This window comes from Mesoplodon densirostris, chromosome 12, assembly GCF_025265405.1.
Source record: "Mesoplodon densirostris isolate mMesDen1 chromosome 12, mMesDen1 primary haplotype, whole genome shotgun sequence".
Classification (NCBI taxonomy): domain Eukaryota; kingdom Metazoa; phylum Chordata; class Mammalia; order Artiodactyla; family Ziphiidae; genus Mesoplodon; species Mesoplodon densirostris.
Window position 1 is genome coordinate 78473195 of NC_082672.1, and position 22940 is coordinate 78496134.

General features: G+C 38.4%; 1 protein-coding gene across 1 annotated transcript in view; it reads left to right on the plus strand.

Annotated features, from left to right (window-relative positions):
- Positions 1-13727, plus strand: part of ADGRB3 (adhesion G protein-coupled receptor B3) — a 789966-nt gene extending 776239 nt beyond the window's left edge. The window contains exons 29-30 of the mRNA XM_060114602.1: positions 7149-7253; positions 13539-13727. Of these exons, the coding sequence (XP_059970585.1) occupies positions 7149-7253; positions 13539-13727 (294 nt within the window). The remainder of the gene's footprint in view (positions 1-7148; positions 7254-13538) is intronic.
- Positions 13728-22940: the final 9213 nt, after the last annotated feature.

Below are 22940 nucleotides of genomic sequence, written 5' to 3' on the forward strand. Positions count from 1 at the left end.
TGATCAAGCATTATATCTGAGTTGAGGCAGAGAGCAGTGTAGAAAATGGACCACTATGGAGGTAACACCTCAAAGATATCCACATGGGACTTCAAAGCTACCCACATCAAATATAACTCAAGGAGCTAAAAATGGCAGGTAGAAATTCCCAGAGGAGGAAAAGGCATAGAGATTGGCTGAGTGTGGCATGTGCAAGAAACAAGAAGCAAGTCAAAATTCACCATAACATGGGGTCTGTGGAAGAAAAGCACAGACAGAGAGGGTAATTTAGAGACCATATAGTGAAGGGCTTGCAACCATGGAAACAATTACCTGATTTGTTACTAAAAGCTGCTTAGTCTTTTCTGTTGTATTTTGTTTTGTTTATTTTTAGTGAGGAATATTTTTAGGACAAATCTGGGCTATGGAAAGATGAATATGGAAGTAATAGGAAGGAGATATTATTGTATGGTGAACGAGGAAGTTGAAATATAAATTAGGAAGTGACTAGTCAAAGAAAGAAGAAATGAAAGTCCACTTCCTAGAGGTGGTAGGAGAGGAAAAGGACATAGGGACACTGCAGAGTCAAGATCAGATCCTTAACTGAGCATAGGGTCAAAGGGCAGGGGAACAGAAGAAAGATAGCTCTATGGGTCTGAGTCTGGGTTTCTGCTACTAGTACCACAAACAGATCCAGGGAAGCCAAGGTGACATCTAGCTAGGATGAGTTGCATTTTAATACTTTAAGGACTAAGGTGACTAATATGATGTTAAAACAAAAACATTTGGCAGGTGATTTAAATTGTCTGTCTTGGATTGAGGACGAAGCTCAAGGAATTCTAAGGAACGCTATTATAAACCTCCATTCTGAAACCGTAATAGACATTGTTATTCTTTCCATGTTAAAAATACATGGAGAGAGGTATTATCTTCTCTTGCAAAACCATGGGGATAAACCTTGTCACATTCTTCCATGGGAACCATGCAGCCTTTTAAACATGCCTTAGAATGTTCCTTTGATGTTTCTAGTGAGTCTTCCACTCCCAGTAAACCCATGCTTCTCATAATGGGCAATGGTGGTGGGCAGCAGGCACAAGGCAGCATCGATCCAGGGTGATCATGAGCTATCTTTGTGGGGACTTAATTTTATTGGAACATTTGGGAGAATATAGTCAAGTAAGATAAAATGTTATTTTATACTCTTTTTATATCACTGTGAACACAGCTAAGCTATGACATAGAAGATAAAATTTAAATTAATTTCTAAATATCAATACAAAGCATATGATTTCTTAGAAATGTCCTTTTCATAAAAGGTTCCTTCCTGCTTTGTCCCCGACCCCCAGCAGTGGGTACATTTTGTTAAGCAATCTGCACATTTTGGGAGGAAAAATTTGAGCACTGCAAACTTGGCTATATCCATCTCTTGTAGCTTCCCAAATTTAAACTATTGCAAAAGTATTTATTTGTAGCCAAGTGTACTCTTGAGTGACAGTGACTATATATATATGCACACACACACCTTATTCAGTCTTTTCAGACCTTTTGTCTGGTTTCCTTTAAGCCCTGAGTACATATTTATTCAAATAGAAACATGTTTGAAATGTAAATAGACACTGTAATGTCAGACATTTCAAATGGCTACAGGTTCTGTCTTATGGATACATTGGGACTCTGGCCAAAGAAAAGTACATAAATCATCCCCTTCCCACAATGTGGCTTTGATTTGATAGTCAACCTTAATTCCTGCAGTGTCTCTGGCTTCCTTGACATGGGTTTTCACATCACTGCAGACTAGTATTCAACAGCCCACTCTGGATTGAAGCCTGTAAAGCAGTGAGACGAGTAGAGATAAACCTAGTTTTATATGAGTAAATATGGACATTGGCAGTATAGCTATATAAATGCCTAACACTGAAAAGGTAATTCGGGCCAAGTGGTTTCTAATTCCTAACAGCACATGATTTCCCAGTCCCATAATCTAAAGTTTATAGTCGGGAGATTCTCCAATTTTTTCTAGCAATTTCTTTCCATTTCTAAAACTTTATATATAGTAAAGCCTATCTTATCTGTAATTCAGACTTAAAGAGATTCCAACTCTATGATTCAAGACTCTGAATTTGGAAGAGAAAACCTTCCATTTGTTTCAAACCACCTTCAGGCCCTTTATAAGACATTTGTACAGGAAATAAGGGATCACAAGAGGACCAGAACAGGGAGGGAGGCTTTTTGTCTGGGGCCAATAAAATGAGTCTTCCCTCCAGTGGGGAGGCCTCTTGAATAGAACGAGAGGGGCAAGATTGATGATGACCTTCCAAGGCCTATGTATCTATCTATCTATGACATCTCATTCATTTAATTTATTCCATACACATCTGTTGAGCACCTGCAGAATGCCAAGCACTGTGCTAGGTGTCAGGGATGCAAAGTCACTGCCCACAAGGTGTTCAGAGACAAAATAAGGAGACCAGCCTTCAAACCAGAATTGCAGTACTATGGGACTGTTGCAGGGTGATCAATATCCACAGAGCTTATGGGCTCTCTACAGAGGGCCCCTCACCCACCCTGGACTGTTTCATCTCCTTTTCCATCAGAAAAAATGAGATGGCATAATTACAGACTTGAATGGTCTGATAAGGGATGCTCCCTGGATCTGTGGGGTCCATCTAAGACAGCAAGCATCATGCAGAGAGAACTCACTTGGATTCAGAATGGATTCCAACCTCCCACTACCTGTGTGAGCTGGGAGCTTTACTGGCCTCTCAAGCTAAGTCTCCTAATCAGTCAAGTGAGATAGGGCCCACCACCTCCCAAGGTTATTGTGAGGATTGGGGAAGATAATAATGGCTACTCTGGTTCTTACCTGTGTGCTCCAGTGATGTGATTTATAGCCCTTTTTAAGTCTTCAAAACAATCTTACAAGGTTATTCTGACTACTGAAACTGTGGCTAAAGGGAGGTTGGGTTTTGGGCCTCTTACCACACAACTTGAAAGCCATGGAAGTAGGATCATAATCCAAATTTGTCCAGACCTAGAGCTGTTAGATTTGATATGTCCCAAGTATTTAATCAAGGAGATTTTCTGGGATGTAATAGGAGCTCAAGACATGAAGTTTATTCACATCTTAATTTTTCTCAAATATCTGAAATTTCATGAAAGTGTTTTACAGTGTATCACTTTTTCTCTAATTTCAACAATTAAAAGGCTGCCAAGGCTGCCTCCCTTGAATTACAAAGATAAAATAAAAGAGAAGTGTCCTATGAAAAAAGCTATTCGGGAGACACTACTTTTAGGCACTTAGGTGGCTGGGCTTCTTGGGATGGCTCTTCAATACAGTTTTGAAAAAGGCTGAATGATAATAATCTGAGTGCAAGGGAGCATTGCCAAGCGTTTATCTTTATTGCAAAAGATGCCTGTAATATTTGAAAGGCGTTATAACTGAAGGAACCTGAATTTTATATGTATTGCCAATTAGAATATATTTGATTGCTTAAGTAGAAAATCCACATGAGTTACAGTTTTGTCACAGAAGTCAATTTCTTTGAGACACAGGATGTTTAGGTCACAAAAGAAAGAAAAATGTAAACAGATAAACACTAAGGCCTGTAAAAATCCAAAAAGAGCCATCAAAATGAACCAGTAAGATTTATAAGCATGAAAATTTCTAATTAGGTGAGCAAGATCATCAAAGGCATGACTGCTTCAAATAAATAATTATTTAGGCAAGTGAATAAATCAAGGGAAACCCTTATTACTTGTGACAACTAAAACTGCAGCTTAAGTTTTTATCCCAGAACATTACTGGGATAGAAACCATCCAATATTCACTGTGATGCTGGCTTTCTTGTCAATGGAACCTTCCCCACTAAGAAAAGCAGAAAGATGTACTTGAGTTTATGAACAAGAAGGAATCATTCATGGAAGGTCAAACTGGGCCCATGACAGATATGTAAGCTGTCCCTTGGCAACCCTAATGTGACACTCCTCTCAGAACCAGGAGGCCATCATTGCTATGGTGATTTCTGGCTGTGCTAAGAAGGCAGTTTCAAATTAGAATGGTTATCTGGCATGAGGATGTTTCTAGATAGGAAGGGCCCTGAATTTTAGCATCTAAATTTTTCATTTGTCTTTATATTCATTTCAGGGTCCTTGAGCTTCATTGTTCAGAGTAGCTTTCAGGAACTTATGGAGAACATTGCAAACTGCTTTTTGGTTGTATCATAGTGGTATCCACCATATACATTTCTGAGAATGTCTTAACAATCCAACTCCTCAAAATAAAATCCACTCGGTTCAGAATCAAGCACTGCCCATTCAATCAGGACATGATTTAAAAACTCCTATCAGTTAATGTATCCTCATTTCCATGGGATATATTTGACACTTTGTTTGCTTCATTAAACATGCTTTACCCGTCAGGGATATTTGGTTACAAGAGACAGAGAGTGATTTTGACTGACAGACAAAAGAGAACTTTGTTGGAAGGATATGGAAAAACTCACCTCTTGAAAAGAGATGGTAAAGACCTTGATGGACAGTTCCCCAGTGCAAAGTCGGGACCCTCTGATGAAATAAAAGATAAGTAGAAGACGACACAGCAAACCCACCACAGGGCCACCTTAGAGCAGGCGTGCTGTGCCAGCAGTATCAACCATCTTAGAAGAAAATAAGTCCATCTCTTTGGAAAGGAATGATTGTCTTGAGGAAAGGGGATGTGGGCATAACATTAAAAGTTGTACTAGGAATTCTCGGCATTTTATAAAATGGAAGAAAGAGAACAAACACGATGCAGGAATAACTGATTTGAGAATTTGCAACTTAAAAATGAATATGTAAAGATTGGGAAACTGACCTCACGTGGATTTCTCGTAGCAAATTTCCCTGTCACTTACTGCTATAACAGCACCACTTGTTTTCCTTACCACAATCTAATTTAACTTTCATTTGAGTTATTATGTGATTAATACCTAGGTCCTCCATTACACCTCAAACTATAAAAGGGCAGGGACTCTACCAGATTTTGCACACCATTGTTACTCCCCCGTTTAGCTCGATATGTGATGTCATGAATATGTATTAACTGACAGAATGAAATATCGTTAGAGTAATATCAGTACTATGACATCACTCCTACTGCACCCTAGCACAAAGTAACTGTGTGGTTAGACTAGTTACCATGAAAAAACACTATTTGTAAGTTAGAGCCAGAGTCAATATTCTGATGACTATAGTTTTGTTTTGTTTTGTTTTTAAAAGCATTCCTCCCCCCTCCCCTCCCCAAGTTCCCTGAAAGTCATCAGACCGGCCCATCCCCACCCCACCGTCAGAGTCTAGCTCCTGCAAAAAAGAAAAAAAAAAAAAAAAAAGCATTCCTTGTAACACAAATCCGTATTTTAGTCCGTGTCTTAGGACCTGGTGCTGCTGGAAATATTTGCCTCCCTAAGGACAGAATGTACTGCATTGTTTGCCAGCTACTTGGTCCTCAATATCCCTCCATAGCGTTGTTTATGCAAATCCCCCTCCCATCAGTCCGCATCAGCTATCACTAGTCAAGTTACGTTTGCCTGGTGTTTCTCTGTAAACCCTGCAAATCTGTTTCTTGTACTCTTCCCAAAACTGCAGGGAAGTTAATCACTCTGTAGCCGGGTGCTGTGTTTCATGCTCCTGTAACCACTGATGGTGCCATGTTCCCATCCTCCCCACCTGATTCATCAACAACAAACTCCTAGAGCTCAGAAGAGCCAAGGTGGAAATAATCCAGTAGAGCAAGACTTAAAATGACAGAATTCTCTCTTATGAAAGTAGGCTAGTGAAAATGGAAGAATTAGCTAAACAAAGTATTGCCTAAACACAGATTCATTAAATATAGGAAATTAAAGTTGGCATGAGAGAAGAAGCCTTTTTAAGATATGTTAAAAATGCCATTTGCGTTTTTCTTTTGCCGTTTTTGTTCTCAAGGAGAAAAAATGTTCTACACAAATGTCTTTTGAGAAGAAAACTGAGCATTATAGATCTTCCTCCAAAGATATATTTCTTTTTTCAAAACAAATCCTTACTTTTGAAAATATTTGATAATTAAAACAATAGACCAAATGTTCAAATCCTAGCTTAGGCATGAATATAGTATACCCATGCAATCCACAAGAGCAAATGGTGAGTTATGAATCACATGCTTAAAAAAAACTATGAAATCTTACACAAACATGAAGGCATAATCTTGGAGAACCACCAAAACTTTGAAATTTTTAACCTTTGGAAATCACAGTAGAGGAAGGTATTTTCTCCTTTACACTTGTAAATACAGGGGATTTATTATCTAACTCTTCTTTGTTAGTGCTCTTTTAAATGCTCTGTAACAGAAAAAGATTCAGCTCATGATATTATACCTACCCCAAGGTCATTTTTTATTTCTGACTCTATTTGTTGAGTTATGATGAAGTTGGAAGAAGTATATCACCAGGGATGAAGAATATCAATATATTTGTATCTGTGCTTGTAGAAGCTTATCAACCACACAATTTATGCTCTGAGTTCTAAGTGTTAAGATTCTGTACCATTTTGTAAACAAATATGTGAAACCTATGGGTCAGATTTTCCTTCTGCAAAGCTCAATCACTATTCACCAGGAAAGTGTAAGATTTTAGATCTCACATTATATTTCAGACACTTTAGTGCTTTGAGTCAGCCTTAAATGGCAGGGCCTGGGATTTTGCTTCCCCTTAAGTACAGCCAGCTAAGATTTTAGTGTTTATAGAAATAAAACATAAAAATGTAATATCTCCCATGGCAAACACTGAGAGACTGTGGTGCTTTACAAGTCAACGTTTTTAAACTTTTTTTTTATATTGTCACAATTTTTGTAAAACAGCTTTAACTTTGAATGATGAAACTCTTACACAAGAATGACTGCTATATTTTTAATACACCCACAGGAGAAAACTATTTTTTGGTAATCTTGTAAGTGGAAGAAATAGCCAATTCTTCATGTTCCAGAAGTGCTGACCATAAGACAAGGATTTGGTGCAAACCATTTGCATTTTTGGCATCTTCTGGGACTTTCTAGTTCCTGCAAAACTTGATTTCCCTTATTAGCATAGCAAAATACTAAATCTCTTCTTTTAACACATGAATCAGATTAGAAACAAGAGCCATCTTACTCTCTTTTGCAGAAGGTCATGCATACAAGGAAGAGGCATATGGAACTGTTTCAGGAACTCAATCAGAAATTTCAAACTTTGGACAGATTTCGGGATATACCAAATACAAGCAGTCTGGTGAGTATGCTTTACTTCATCGGTGCCTGATGCCACCATAAAGATGCATCATGTCAGGTGTCCCCCCTGCCTTCAGGAATCTCCCAGTTGTCTTGGGAACACAAGAGTGGCAAAATGAAAAATAAGTAATAATCCCCCGAAGGTTCTTTGAAATGTACTAAGAGGCAACTTAGGAATGACAGAGTCTTTAAGTGTTTTATTCATATTTCAAATGTTCTCAATTATAAGGTCTAATTTGAATTAGTTATATATCAAAAATGTGCTGGATTCACTTGGACCTTTTATCATCAGAGTTTAAAGTCAGTTAATTCAAATTTCCAAGTACTTGACCAAATATTTTCATTAGAATGCCTGGCATTTTAAGGTCATTAATATATATTATAAATATATAAATAACACATATATCTGTCTCTCTCTCTCTCTCTCTCTCTCTCTCTCTCTCTCCATATATATATATATATATATATATATATATATATATGGAGAGAGAGAGAGAGTTGTTACCTAAAACTAGACTGGTGGGCTTTGTCTACCAGAGTTTCAGGATACACATCAGCGCTGGGGGCTTTGATTGTTGATTGCAGCCATTCTCTTCACTCATTCCCACTACTATAATGCTAGCATAGGATGTAATCAAATAAAATGATGTTTTGCAGTTACTATGTGCATGGCACAATCAAAGCTCCAGAGAAGGCTGTATCATTATTCGTGAGAGCACTGGAGCAGGCATCCAGAAATCAGTATGATGCTTCGACAAGATATTTCAGTTTTATGATGGTGCAAAAGCAATATGCATTCAGTAGAAGTCGTACTTTGAATTTTGATCTTCTCCCAGGCTAGTGAGATGTGGTCTAGTACTCTCTCGTGATGCTGGGCAGGGGTAGGGATCCACAGCTCCCACTCAGTCCCGAGATCATGAGGGTGAACAACTGATACACTGACAACCGTTCTGTACCCAGACAACCATTCTGTTTTTCACTTTCAGTGCAGTATTCTATAAATTACGTGAGATATTCAACACTTTATTATAAAACAGGCTTTGTGTTAGATGATTTTGTCCAACTATAGGCTGATGTAAGTGTCTGAGCACCTTTAAGTTCGGCTGAGCTAAGCTATGATGGTCGTCAGTAGGTTAGGTGTATTGAATGCATTTCGACTTATGATATTTTCAACTTATGATGGGTTTAGTGGGACATAACCCTGTCATAAGTTGAGGAAGATCTGTAGAAGAAAGCTCAAGCAAGAGCTATCTGCTTGAGCTTTCTAGCAGATAGTTAGCTTCTGCTAAGTACTCGAGAGCTCAAGAATGATCTTGAGCAAGTTACAAAGTTCAATTTCTGAACCTCAATTTTCTCCTTCTAATTTGGGCATAGAAAAACAGTCAATAATACACTTCCTTCGATCCATGCACTTTCCAAAGCGGGTGGGACCCTGAGATGCTACAAGCTGAGACTCAGCTCTGAGGGCTGGAGCTGGGACAGCCGTCTGACTCCACGCTTCTCCTCTCCAAGCATGGCACTCCTTTGCCTCACACTTTTGCAGTCCCTGGCTGGACCTATTCCTTCCAACCTCTGGCGTTCTGAAATACATGTCACTCTAAGGTATTTGGGGTCACTTTCTAACGCTAGTGATTCTTTCATACGTGTATGGGTCTTAATCCTGGCTTCCTGATTAGTATCATTAGCTTATCAACAGCAAGAATTTATGTGTCTTTGTGTTTTTCTTGCATTCTTCTCAGTACTAAGTATGATGCTGGTCATGCGTGGTAAGTTACCAGTAAACGGCCGCTCTTGATTTCTTGCATGTCTAATAGTTTAATCTGCATTTGTTAAATGAAGGTTATCAGAAGTATATACACTTTAACTCTTCATTGGTCTCTAAAGAGTTTGTGTATATCAGTCTATTTTCCTCCATACAGCAGGAATCATGTGTGATGTGGAATCATCAACACAGCAATAGGCATAGAGAAAACACTTACACGTAGTGAGTGGTTCTTTCTCATCTACCGCCCCCCTGCCCCAAATATTAAGCTGTCAGTTTTTAGTTAGCAGGAAAATGAAAATTGCACCATTGAAATTAGACCTAAACTTATTAGCTGTTCATTTTGAAATGTTGAAAGCTAACATTGAAATGAATTGAAGAAACTTCATTTTGTTTTTTGGGTTTTTTTAAGAGAAGGTTATGTTTACCAATCCAAAAGCCTTATGCAACCAATACAGCTGGCTGACTGCTATAATATGACTATAATTTCCCCTTGTATGGTCTGGGTACTAAATCATTAATGGCACAAATATCTGTATCTCAGTTTCCTGACAACCAAAATAGTCTACTAATTACAGCACATCTCTGCAGCAGCCTGCCTTTTCGGGAAAGGATTTATAAATATTTATCATTTGGGAGGTTAGGAGTGGCGAGGATAGTTGTCATTGCTGCTTCACTATTGTCCTAAATACATGAGAACAGAGAAAAAAATCCTGATTCAGTTCTGATTAATAAGGAACGTGTGAGTGAGTTCACTATCCTTAACTCAGTCATATAATTCATAGCGGCACATTGCTAATGGAACAGTGCATAATTGGGTGGAGAAAGACATTTTCAAAACAGAAACCTCAATGAAGTCTGTTTCATTTTTTTTTCCGGCTCCTAACTCACAAAACCTGCCTGGCACCTGCAAATGATGGTAATTATGTAGAATGTGGGGAATCAAAGGGAAACCAAAAGATTATTAAGTCCATCTCCCTGTTCCAGCCCGGACAGCACCTGAATCCCTACAAGGGGTAGGCATTGTTAACAGCCCTTCCCTGTGAGTGTCTCCATCAGGATCCCACCCGCGCAAGCAGCAACTCCAAATTCTCCCTCTTTTAGAATGTAAAATAAACACATTCTCTTTCACTTTGTCCCTGCGATCGGTAGACTGGAAGGAAAGAAAGAAGAGAGGGAGGGAAGAAGAGGTGAAGGGAAGGAGGGAAAGAGGAAAGGATGGAGGCAGGAGGGACTTACAAGTCTGCCCGACCCTCAACCCCGGCTGGGAACTGCGGGAAACACGCAGGCAGCCCAGGCCATGTTTCCGGTGGTTCTGAATTCTCATATTCCATTAATGTTCTCTATTTATACAGCCTAAGACCATATTCGCATTTTTGGAAGCCTCACGCATGTTAGCTTATACTGAGTTTATAATTTATTAGGGCTTTATCACACATGTTTCAGTTTGAGTACATCGCCTCTGTTCTATACTTGAGCTCAAAAAGCAAACCAACCGATGTAAAACAGTTACATCAAGACAGGAACTTGTACCAACTCTGATTGAATTTTATATCAGGATTTAGGCCTCCACTGAAAGCTTTCCTGGCCTAGGTGGCTCTCCCTGTGGAATTCAGTGATCCCCACGGGCTGTTCCAAGGTTGATCTTTCCTTGGACCGTTGAATAGTTTACACTTTCCACGTGAGAATCCATCCACCCCAAGCACAGAGGAAGATGGGTGGCCCGTGGGCACCACCTGCTGACTTCCAGCCCCCTCACTCCCCAGGGGTCCTGTTCCCACCCTGATTGCTGGGGGTGGCGGTTCTTCTCCACTCAAGGGTGTCCACACACTTGGGAACAGTGGTGAGAACCACAGCTCAGCAGGGAGTACTATGGGATGCCAGAGGAGATGAACCACGTTAACTAATTTATTACCCACTAATAGAAGCTCTCGGAAATTCGATCAGTCCCGTACTGCCAATAATACTATTTGAAATTAGAATCTAGACACCCTGACAGAGTTTTAAATGGGCCTTTTTAGTTCCTGTATCCATGGTGCTTGATCTGTAAAATATAAAAGGAAAATCACACTTGTTCCAAACATAATGAAACCTTTATTTTTAAAGCCAGTGAACTAACACTTTACATATCTTGAATGCTTTTAGGATTGAATAATTCGACTTTCTGTCAAACCTAGGATTCCCAGAAAGCTCCTTGAGACAGCCATCCTCCAAGAAGGATAAATCCACCCCATGGCTTTCCATTGATGACTGATGGCTCAGGTCCCTGTAGTGTCCTCTAAGGTCCAACCATTCTTCATTGCCTACGAAATAAATTCCAAATAGGGAAGTAGCCTGGCAGGCGAAGCCCTTTATGATCTGGCTTTCAGTTCACCTTTGCGTTTTTTTCTGATATTCTTTTTCACTCCAGCTAAAATGAATTGGCACTGTTCTGAGATGTCCTATCTCCATGCTCTCTGGATTTGTACTTCTTGGTACACGTGCCTTTCCAGCCACCCAACCTCCAGCCACACATATGCCTTCATGACAAAGCCCATGCTTCTATGCCAGCCTTAATGTCATTTTTCTCAGAAAGTTCTCTGTGCTCCACAAAGGGAAGCCGTATTTCCACCCTCCGAACTCCCTCAGCATTTATTCCAGATCATAGATGTGGATATAACTGTATATTTTATACATTCATTTAACTATAGACACCTTTATGATATGTATGATTACTATCTAGTGAGCATTTATTAAAATCAGGCATCATACTAAGCCCTTCCATGTTTTTTTTTTATCTTTGAAGCCCCACAAAGTAGGTAATGAGCTACACCTTTGGCCAACTCCTTTGGCCCAAAAGACAAAGCGTATCTCTCTTTTGCAGATAGTAAAGTTGAGATTCAGAGAAATGGTGTAAATTGTTCAAGGTCACATTCATATGGAATGGAGTAACTGGAATTTGGTCCTGTGTGTATTGGGCTTTAAATCTATGCTCCCTGGTGGACCATGTGCTTTTCACCAAGTGATTTATCACCTTACTCTCCCTAGCACCTAACATGATGCCAGCACAGAGCAGCTGATAAATAAACATGGGTTGAAGGGAAGCAAGGAAGGAGACAGGGAAAGAAAAGAGGGAGAGAGAGAGAAGGGGAGAGTTACAAGACTATATAGTTCATGAGACTTTAGGGTATTAGACTATATCAGAATTAATCCACTGTACATATCCCCAAAGTTAACTTTTTTTATTAAATCTTTACCTATTAGCTTCTTTTTTCTTGTGTGTCCTCATGATTAAGGCTAATAAGTGTTGAAAACATCTAATGTATTGGAATTTTAATAACGTAATTTCTAGTTATAAGTATTTCTGTAAGTCACCTCTTTGGCCTATCCCAACCAGAGAATGATTTTTAATATACTGAATGGAATCCAAATAATTATTCAAGTACCTGTTTTTGATTGTAATTGATTGTAGTCAGTTGAAGGCCAGAATTTGTGGGGGAATAAGGGGGGAAGGGAGAGGGAGTAAAGGACGCATTTAACAACCATAGTTGTTTTAAGTTTTTTCTAAGGAGATTTCAGTCATGATTTCCTTCTTGTTCTTTGATGTTATTCAGCTTAGTGTGTCCTATTCAAAGCCCCTCATTTTACAGAAATCTTTAAATCATACTTCTTTAAAATAGAGAAATTTTACTGCTAACTTTCAGCAAATACCAGACTATAAAAACCACAAATGATGTCTGTTCATGCAGTCATCGAGCACCTATAACATGGAAGGTCTCGGTGGTGTCATAATTAGGCAGATCTTAAATCTTAGGTAATTAGAGGGTGTGGACTGTGAAACTTAAGAATAAATGACTTGTAGACATTTTTAAAAATGCTTATATTGCTGGATATGTTTCCCAAAAAAGTGTGCTTTTGAAAGGATTTGTGCTAGTGTGCCACCCAAGTATATAGAAAATTGTGGGGAATATACATCAGATAAAAAAATAGATTACACATAGCAGCATTTTCATATTCTAAAAAGGATAATTTCTTGCAGAAAAACTAAACAAAGACAGTGATCTAAAATTTCATTTTATGAAATATGGCTACTTTGGGTTTACAGTTTTTAATGTTGCATAACATGCCCTATGACATATCCTCAATTTTTTTAATCCCTCCAGAGATTCTGACAAAATACTTAAATTTTCTACATTTAATCTTAGCAGTAACTTAACGTTCCTTCCTACCTGAACATATAGCCATCCTGACACTTCACAAGATGCCCCAAAACAAAACGTCATCTACCTTGCCTTCTATAATACTATTCACTTCCTTTGATTGCTGGAAAATTTTAGGGTAACTCAAAAAAAGGTGTTCATCAATTTGCTCAATGAAAGAAAACTGAAATCAAAACCATTTCCTGCAGCTGGCCACAATTTCAAATCATCTCTGAATCACATAAACTGGATTAAGCTTAAGGAACAGGCTCTCTTCCTGGAAATTTCAACAAGCAGCAATCCTAGTCATCAAATAAATGACTCTCTTCCCCTCTCTTCTCGACAGGAAAACCCAGCACCAAACAAGAATCCATGGGACACTTTCAAAAACCCCAGTGAATACCAACATTACACCACAATCAATGTCTTAGATACAGAGGCAAAGGACACCTTGGAACTGAGGCCAGCAGAGTGGGAGAAATGTCTGAATTTGCCTCTGGATGTGCAGGAGGGGGACTTTCAAACAGAAGTCTAACAAAATCAAAATGGACAGAGGTGGAGACAAAATGTATTGCACTGACACTTAAGACTTGGGAAGCCTGACATTTCTATCCAGACAGTGTGACTCTCTTATGTCAGCATCTCCACATGCCAGATGTCAGTGGTGTTTGCTTTGGTAACTTCTCCCTAGTCAGGCGAGTGGAGAGAAGCCCAGGTGTACAGTCCTGACCACCCTGTGTTGTAAGTACCCGTGGAATGGATTTGTAGGGTAAACTTTATAGATAAACCTCAAGCAACGATTCATGTTGTAACCGCTTCATATGGTTTAGTTTTCAAAAAAACTTCACCATGAAGCACAATGTATATATTTATGCAGTTTTTAAAGTTTATAACAGTCTGTTTGGCCATTACTACACTTTTTACTTTATAATATAAAAGCAAAGTTTTTGTCATTAAATGAATGTTTGTTGAGCTACATTCTTCATTGCTTTAAATGCAATAAAGTAATAATCTCACTTTTATATGAATAATATATTTCACATCTTTATTATTGCAGTTTTCTCTAGAAAGCTCTGAGTAGCTTTCTCTGCTGCAGCTGTGTATAAAATATTTAAAATGTTGTATGGTGTAAATAAACTTTTGTCTACATATCAGTTTTTTAGTGCATTTTATTTTGGATTTGTTGAACGGAAATTTACATATTTATAAAGTTTTGTTTCACTACAGATAATGAAAATGTATTCATGGTTTTAATAGCATACCATTATTACTCCTTTGAGTCTAATGATTTCTCCAATGTAATAGTAGGTCTGTATAGTGCTTCTGTATTTTCTACTCACACACCCTTTGGAGCAATGTACCATGTAAATGGGGCTTGTCAGAAATCTGCTGCCATCATACTCTTACATAAATATTATGTTTTTTCTCTCTCATGACAAAAAAAGATAACTGCTAGTAGGAAACAGTAAGTTACCATACAAAAAATAATACAGGGACAATGTTTATTATAAGTAATGAAGTTCACTGCATGTTTCACAGAAGAAACTACTTGTACTACCGTTCTTCATAGCATATGGGGAAAATGAACTTATTTGGGATTTTAAAAAAAATTGTATCTGTACATTCTCTAGCAGAAGGAAAGGGGAGTGAATGTATTGGCAGATGATTTATCTGTGATTTGAAGAGTCTGACATGAGCCTACTGCAGAAGGCTCCCTGGTGTCCTGTCTGGTGTTAGAGCCACACAGTGATGTCCCCCCCCCCACCTCAGGGTGGCACCAGAGGAACCCGGGGACCAGGGATGAAGGTTGGGGAGAGGATTTCGGCAATTTCCTCATCCTTTCGGGGATGATGAGATTGTGCTTTTCAGTCTGAGAGAAGTAAAGGGGGTGGGGAGGAGATTGGGGGCTTTGAAATTTCTATGATGTTTATTTAGTTTGCTGGTTAAGCCTGGGCTGCACTGTCTCCTGTGGTCTGGCTGAGACTCAGATGGGTTCCTGCTGCCAGTGACCAAGGGGACCCCGGCCCACAGGCCATGAGGCAGACACCAAGGTGCTTCAACCTCAAGGGCGCCTCTGAGCTCGAGCCTTAAAACCCAACTCCTGTCAGATACCCTTCCTGTGCTTCATGTAAAGACGTGAGAAGTATATTTTTAATCAGATTTTAAAAATAAAAGTGACATCATTATGCAAAAAAGAATACAACATAATGAAGGACTGGTTTTTCAATAAAAATAAACTTGATGCTAATTATAATGTAATTGTAATACTTAATGCCTATTAAATTTATCAGATGACTTTCCAGTGGCAGGATAATATTTAGTAAATTTCTCTCACTTTCTCTCTTTCTCTATTATATATAAATACACACATATATTCATGTGTGTCTATGTATACATATACATAGACACACATATACATATGCATATATATGTATATAAAATCCATAATGCTCAGCTCCATCTCAGTACCCTGTAGAGGGAGTGAAAATCATACATACAGTTCCCCATTTCAAACTGTAAAATCTTGATGAAAGAAAAAAAAAACACAATAGGCATATGTTTGAAAACAAATTCTTTATGTTTAAAGACATAAATTCAATATATTATAGTAATATTTCTTCTAAAACCATAATATTCATGGCCATAAAACAAAAACTTATACTTTTTGCCATTTTTCTCTAGTTCTAATAACTCTAAATATTAGATTAATATATGAAAGCTAACCAAAACTTGCATACTTAAAAATGTTAACGTAAATTTACTCTGAGAAAGATGCCGAGTTGTAGTGGTGTTTTCCGTTTGTTTTTTAATCTGTAAGAAAAAAATGCAGGTCAGTAAGTATCAAGGAATCATCATTTTAAGGCAGCCTTCTTCTAGTACATGCCTTTGAAGTTTCCACTGCACTTACACACGTACTCTGCCAAAGTGGGTGCAGCTGTCACCCAGATAGTGCTGGGACCATCCCTCTGAGCCAACTCAGAACCTGACAGGGTCTTTGTGCCCTTGGACTGGAAGGTCTCCCCTTCTGCATGACCGGATTTTCCTTATGCTTCAGGATAAGGCCATATTTCTTTTTCACGATGTTATTCATGATTTTCCAAGCTAGAAAATAAATTCTCCTTTGAACTCTTATAGCACTGCTTCTGTACCTCTCCTAGGATTTTTAAAATCTTCTATCTTGTTACTTATACACATTTCTGATACCCTCTGATGGACTGTAAGTGCCTGCAGGGCAGGATTCACATCTGATCCATTTTTGCATCTATAAGGGACCTACCACAATAATATGCACACAATAAGTATTTGTCTAATTATTTGTGGAATTTATTTTAAAATTTCTTATAGTCATATATATCATCACACATCCAAAAGAGTTTACTGAACAATTATTATGTGCGTACTTCTATAAGACCTCTGTTTTAGGTAGCTCACAATATACTGAAGATATGAGATACATATGTGAAACAAGTATTAATATTATTTAAATATTAAGAAGCTCTTATTACCCTATACTGTCTTTTTGTCCTTAAGATTACCACATGGGGCATGAATTAATTTCCCTAAAGATGGGGATCAGAAGAGGCTAAGTGAGCTACCTAAGATCACCATAAATAAATGGCAGACCCACTATTAGAGCCCAGGTCTTCTGACTTCTACTTTGGGGCCATTCCCCTGATGCCACGGTATTTCCACTTGTTCCTTCTACATTATTAAATCCCCAAATCAAATAACAACAAGTTCCATGGAAATGTTTTTCAGGTGAATCATAGAGGCAGAAAACTGAAAACATGCATTAGCTGTCATGGGGGTGCTGAGGCTGGAGCTTATTGTGGCAGAAAAGTATGGCTTATCCAAAATAACATGTGATTTTGAACAGATTTGGATCTAGAGTCCATTGTGTGGTTCTATTTGGACCTGCTTTACTTCTCAAACCCACTTGAAATGTACTTAAGTTTTACCCAGTTTTGTTATTACCTGCACACATGCAACAGGAGATGGAAGAGAGAAGCCAACCTGAATTTTCAGGTTGGATTCAGACACTTGGTAAAAATATATAGCCGCAAGAACTTTTTTTAAAAAAGACGTAATCAAAAACCCACTACTTCAAAAAATTCAGCTTGTAAATTTTGAATCACTCAGCTTCTTACAAAAACTTTATTAGTTTTAGTTTTCCAGAGTTATTGATGTCAAAATCAATTCAAGAAATTATACAATGTTGTAGCACTTCATTGGAGAATATGAGACAAACATGTCTCCAGCATGTCAATCTACACAGAGTTTCACATGATGAAAAAATCATCTTGCCCCTGAGAAGTTTCTGTAGTTATCTGTAACTGGGATATTACAACAGAAAAGAGGTTTAATAAGAACAGAGAACCAGAAGAACATAGAGACTGAAGAAATTTTGGTGACCAATGAAAATGGCTATCTTCTTCTGAGTGTCAAAAATCAAATCCAGACTTAGATAAGGAGAACCTTTATTTGAAAAGACTACTGCAATAGGGAAGAGGGACTGTTGCAGTAGGGAGAACACTCCAACTGTGAGATCCAGAACATCCCAGATGGCAAGCAGGAAGGGGTGAGTCAGCAAGACAAGAAGGAACTGGGTGGGAGAGTAGGAAGAGGGGACAGTGGGACCAAGTAACACTGGGAATGTCTTTCTCAGTGGCTAGACAATTCTGGGACAGATAGGCAGGGGAGGTGGTTCCATTTTTCCCTGCTTGTTTAATCTCCTGATTGTTGTTTAAACTCAAGGATGGTCCAAAGTTCAGGATCGTGGGAAAAGGAAGATGCCCAACTGAAGTTTAGTCAAGTTAGCAAGTATTTTGTTCAAAATTTTCCATGGGCACAAACAGTTCTGCTAGTAATCTCGAGACAAAGCATAGGAATTTGGACGGTCTGTGTCTGACTTTTGTCATAAGTAGACAAGAGGTTCATCTGAGAGTCTTGTCTAAGTAATATCAGAAGGGTGGTTCTTTGCATTTTGTAAGACTTTTTTTTTTTTTGGAACACAAAAGGGTGGAGGATTTCTTAACCACTGCAATCTTTCAAAGTTATAGAGCTCAGGTAAAGTTCAACACTGTCACAGTGAAAGAAACTAAGCCCACTGGAATGAGAAGAATTATTCAAGAATAGTCCATGTGCAGCCAGCAGTGATTAAAGAAATGATTTTTCTCATGTTAGACAATAGTCATGGCTCTTTCTGTTTTGGAAATAACATGATACTATACATAGAAAATCCTAAAGATGTCACCAGAAAACTGCTAGAACTAATCAATGAATTTCATAAGGTTGCAGGATACAAAATTAATGCACAGAAATCTCTGGCATTCCTATGCACTAACAACAAAAAATCAGAAAGAGAAATCAAGGAAACAATCCCATTTACCATCACAACAAAAAGAATAAAATACATAAGAATAAACCTACCTAAGGAGGCAAAAGATTTGTACTTAAAAAACTATAAAACACTGATTAAAGAAATCAAAGATGAATGACATAAATAGATGGAGAAATATACCATGTTCTTGGATTGGAAGAATCAATACTGTGAGAATGACTATACTACACAAAACAATCTACAGGTTCAATGCAATCTCTATCAAATTACCAATGACATTCTTCACAGAATTAGAACAAAAAACTTTACAATTTGTATGGAAACACAAAAGACCCCAAATAGCCAGAGCAATCTTGAGAAAGAAAAACGTAGCTGGAGGAATCAGGCTACCTGACTTCAAACTATACTACAAAGCTACAGTAATCAAGACAGTATGCTACTGGCACAAAGACAGAAATATAGATCAATGGAACAGGATAGAAAGCCCAGAGGTAAACCCATGCACATATGATCACCTAATCTATGACAAAGGAGACAAGAACATACAATGGAGAAAAGACAGCCTCTTCAATAAGTGGAAAACTGGATAGCTACATGTAAAAGAATGAAATTAGAACACTACCTAACACCATACACAAAAAATAAACTCCAAATTGATTAAAGACTTAAATGTAAGACAGGACACTATAAAACTTTTAGAGGAAAACATAGGAAAAACACTCTTTGAAATAAAACAGAGCAAGATCTTCTTTGACCCACCTCCTAGAGAAATGGAAATAAAAGTAAACAAATGGGACCTAATTAAACTTAAAAGCTTCTGCACAGCAAAGAAAACCATAAACAAGATGAAAAGACAATCCTCAGAATGGGAGAAAATATTTGCAAATGAAGCAACGGATAAAGGATTAATCTCCAAAATTTACAAGAAGCTCATGGAGCTCAATATCAAAAAAAACCAAAAAACACAATTTAAAAATGGGTGAAAGACCTAAAGAGACATTTCACCAAAGAAGACATACAGATGGCCAAGAGGCACATGAAAAGATGCTCAACATCACTATTAGAGAAATGCAAATCAAAACTACAATGAGGTGTCACCTCATACCAGTCAAAACGGCCATTATCAAAAAATCTACAAACAATAAATGCTGGAAAGGGTGTGGAGAAAAGGGAACTCTCTTGCACTGTTGGTGGGAATGTAAATTGATACAGCCAATATGGAGAACAGTATGGAGGTTCCTTAAAAAACTACAAATAGAACTACCATATGACCCAGCAATCCCACTACTGGGCATATACCCTGAGAAAACCATAATTCAAAAAGAGTCATGCCCCACAATGTTCATTGCAGCTCTATTTACAGTAGCCAGGACATGGAAGCAACCTAAGTGTCCATCAACAGACTGGATAAAGGTGTGGCACATATATACAATGGAATGTTACTCAGCCATAAAAAGAAATGAAATTGAGTTATTTGTAGTTAGGTGGATGGACCTAGAGTCTATCATACAGAGTGAAGTCAGAAAGAGAAAAACAAATACCGTATGCTAACACATATATATGTAATCTAAAAAAAAAAAAAAAAAGGTTCTGCTGAACCTAGGGGCAGGACAGGAATAAAGACACAGATGTAGAGAATTCACTTGAGGACATGGGGAGGGGGAAGGGTAAAATGGGACAAAGTGAGAGAGTGGCATGGACATATGTACTCTACCAAAAGTAGAATAGATAGCTAGTGGGAAGCAGCTGCATAGCACAGGGAGTGGGAAGCAGCTGCATAGCACAGGGAGATCAGCTTGGTACTTTGTGATCACCTAGATGGGTGGGATAAGGAGGGTGGGAGAGAGACACAAGAGGGAAGAGATATGGGGATATATGTGTACGTATAGCTGATTCACTTTGTTATAGAGAAGAAACTAATACACCATTGTAAAGCAATTATACTCCAATAAAGATGTTTAAAAAAAAATCTACAGGGCTTCCCTGGTGGCGCAGTGGTTGAGAGTCTGCCTGCCGATGCAGGGGACACGGGTTCGTGCCCTGGTCCAGGAGGATTCCACATGCCGAGGTGAGGCCGGGTCCATAAGCCATGGCCGCTGAGTCTGCGTGTCCAGAGCCTGTGCTCTGCAACGGGATAGGCCACAACGGTGAGAGGCCCGCACACCACAAAAAAAAAAAAAAAAAAAAATCTACAAACGTTAAATGCTGGAGAAGTTGTGGAGAAAAGGGAACTCTTTTGCACTTTGGTGAGAATGTAAATTGATACAGCCACTATGGAGAACAGTATGGAGGTTCCTTAAGAAACTAAAAATATAACTACTGTATGATGCAGCAATCCCAATTCTGGGCATATACCCTGAGAAAACCATAATGCAAAAGGACACATATACCCCCATGTTCATTACAGCACTATTTACAGTAGCCAAGACATGGAAACAACATAAATGTCCAATGACTGATGAATGGATGAGGAAGATGTGGTACATATATACAATGGAATATTACTCAGCCATAAAAAGGAATGAAATTGGGTCATTTGTAGAGATGTGGATGGACCTAGAGTCTGTCATACAGAATGAAGTAAGCCAGAAAGATAAAAACAAATATTGTATATTAATGCACATATGTGGAATCTAGAAAAATGGTACAGATAAACCTATTTGTAGGGCAGGAATAGAGACGTAGATGTAGAGAATGGACACGTGGACATGGCAGGGAAAGGGAGGGTGGGACGAATTGGGAGATTAGGCTTGACATAAATACACTACCATGTGTAAAATAGAGAGCTAGTGGGAACCTGCTGTATAGCACAGGGAGCTCAGCTCGGTGCTCTGTGATGACCTAGATAGGGGGGAGAGGAGGGAGGGAGGTCCAAGAGGGAGGGGATATAGATATACATGTAGCTGATTCACTTTATTGTATGGCAGAAACTAACACAACATTGGAAAGCAATTTTCCTCCAATTAAAAAATAAATAAATAACTGTCCATGTTCAGCCAGCAGTGATTATAGAAAAGATTTTTCTCATATTAGACAATAGTCATGACCCTTTAAACAAAAAGTATTCCAAAGTGAAAGTGGTAAATATTCCAAGCTAGGTGAGAACACCTAATTTTCTTTAATTCTGAGCTTACCAATTATCTCTTCATTTGGACTCCTTGTATCTTTACACTACACAATGTGCTGGTTCAGAAATACTGATCTTTCTAAAATGTAAAAAATGGCACTTTGGTTTGTAATTCAGATAGAGCTGGGATGTGGATGCAGATTGCTGTTTGGCCTTACGCAAAAGAAATGCAAACTTGCCCCTTTTTTTATGAGGAGGTAACTTTCCACTTGAAGCAAGGCTTCTGCTGAAGTTAGGCTCCTTGCCCTTCCTTCTTTGAAGATCACATTTCAAAGACTTGGTCCAGGTGCTTGAGAAAGACATTCCTGTACTGTAAAACCTGCAAGAAGCTTTTTAAAAGACCTACATCTCACAGAGGCAGATAGAGAACTTAATGATTCCAAGTTCTCTAAAGTAAAAGCTCCAAGAAGAGGCAGGTCATGGGCCTAGAGTTGAAGAGAATACTGTCTGAAGTTTGGTCAAGCGAGGGGAGTGTTAAGATCTTCCTGGTCACAGGTAAATTCATCCACTGATACCTAAAAGCCAACTAAACTGTTAAGACATCTGCAAGCTTAATCCACTAGAGTTCAGTCCCCTCAAAGCATCAACCACTTCTCACCCCTACAAAAGACAGCAATTCGTCATGAAAACGATTCTTCTGGAAGCAACCACCGATGTCAGAGATCTCGGAGCCTCTTGACCTCGGAGCCTCTTGAGAAGTGTCTGATTACAGTTTCCTCCTCACCAAAACCACTAAACTCCAGGAAGAGGAGCCAGCTTGCTTTTAACAAGCAATTTTCAACTAAAGAGGAGAGTCAAAGATTAGAAGTGAAGGTCAGCATTTCAATTCCTGTTCTTTTGTTTAATCAGCTCCGAGGTTGTGTCAACTTTTCAGATGAATGCCTAGCATCATCTAGTATCTCTATCTTTTTCTCTTTCTCAAATCTAGAATTGCATTTCTAAAATGCATAGAGAATTTTATATGTAGACTGGAAGATAATTTTATTTAGTAATTAAGTTGTGCTTTATTCTGAAGTGAACTTGAGGTGATTTATAAAAAATATATATATTAATATGTTTATTCAACAAATATTTAGATACTGAGGTAGGAGGTGGTGATTCAACAGTGAAGAAAGCATGGTCCTCATTTTCAAGTGACTTAGTATCTTTGGGAGCAGACAGACCAACAAAGAGAATTACAATAATTTAATGGACTTATGCTCTAGGAAAAGACACTGATACATAGGTAAAAAAACATGAGGAAGGACAATCAAGGTGACATAGAGGCTAACTTAACACCT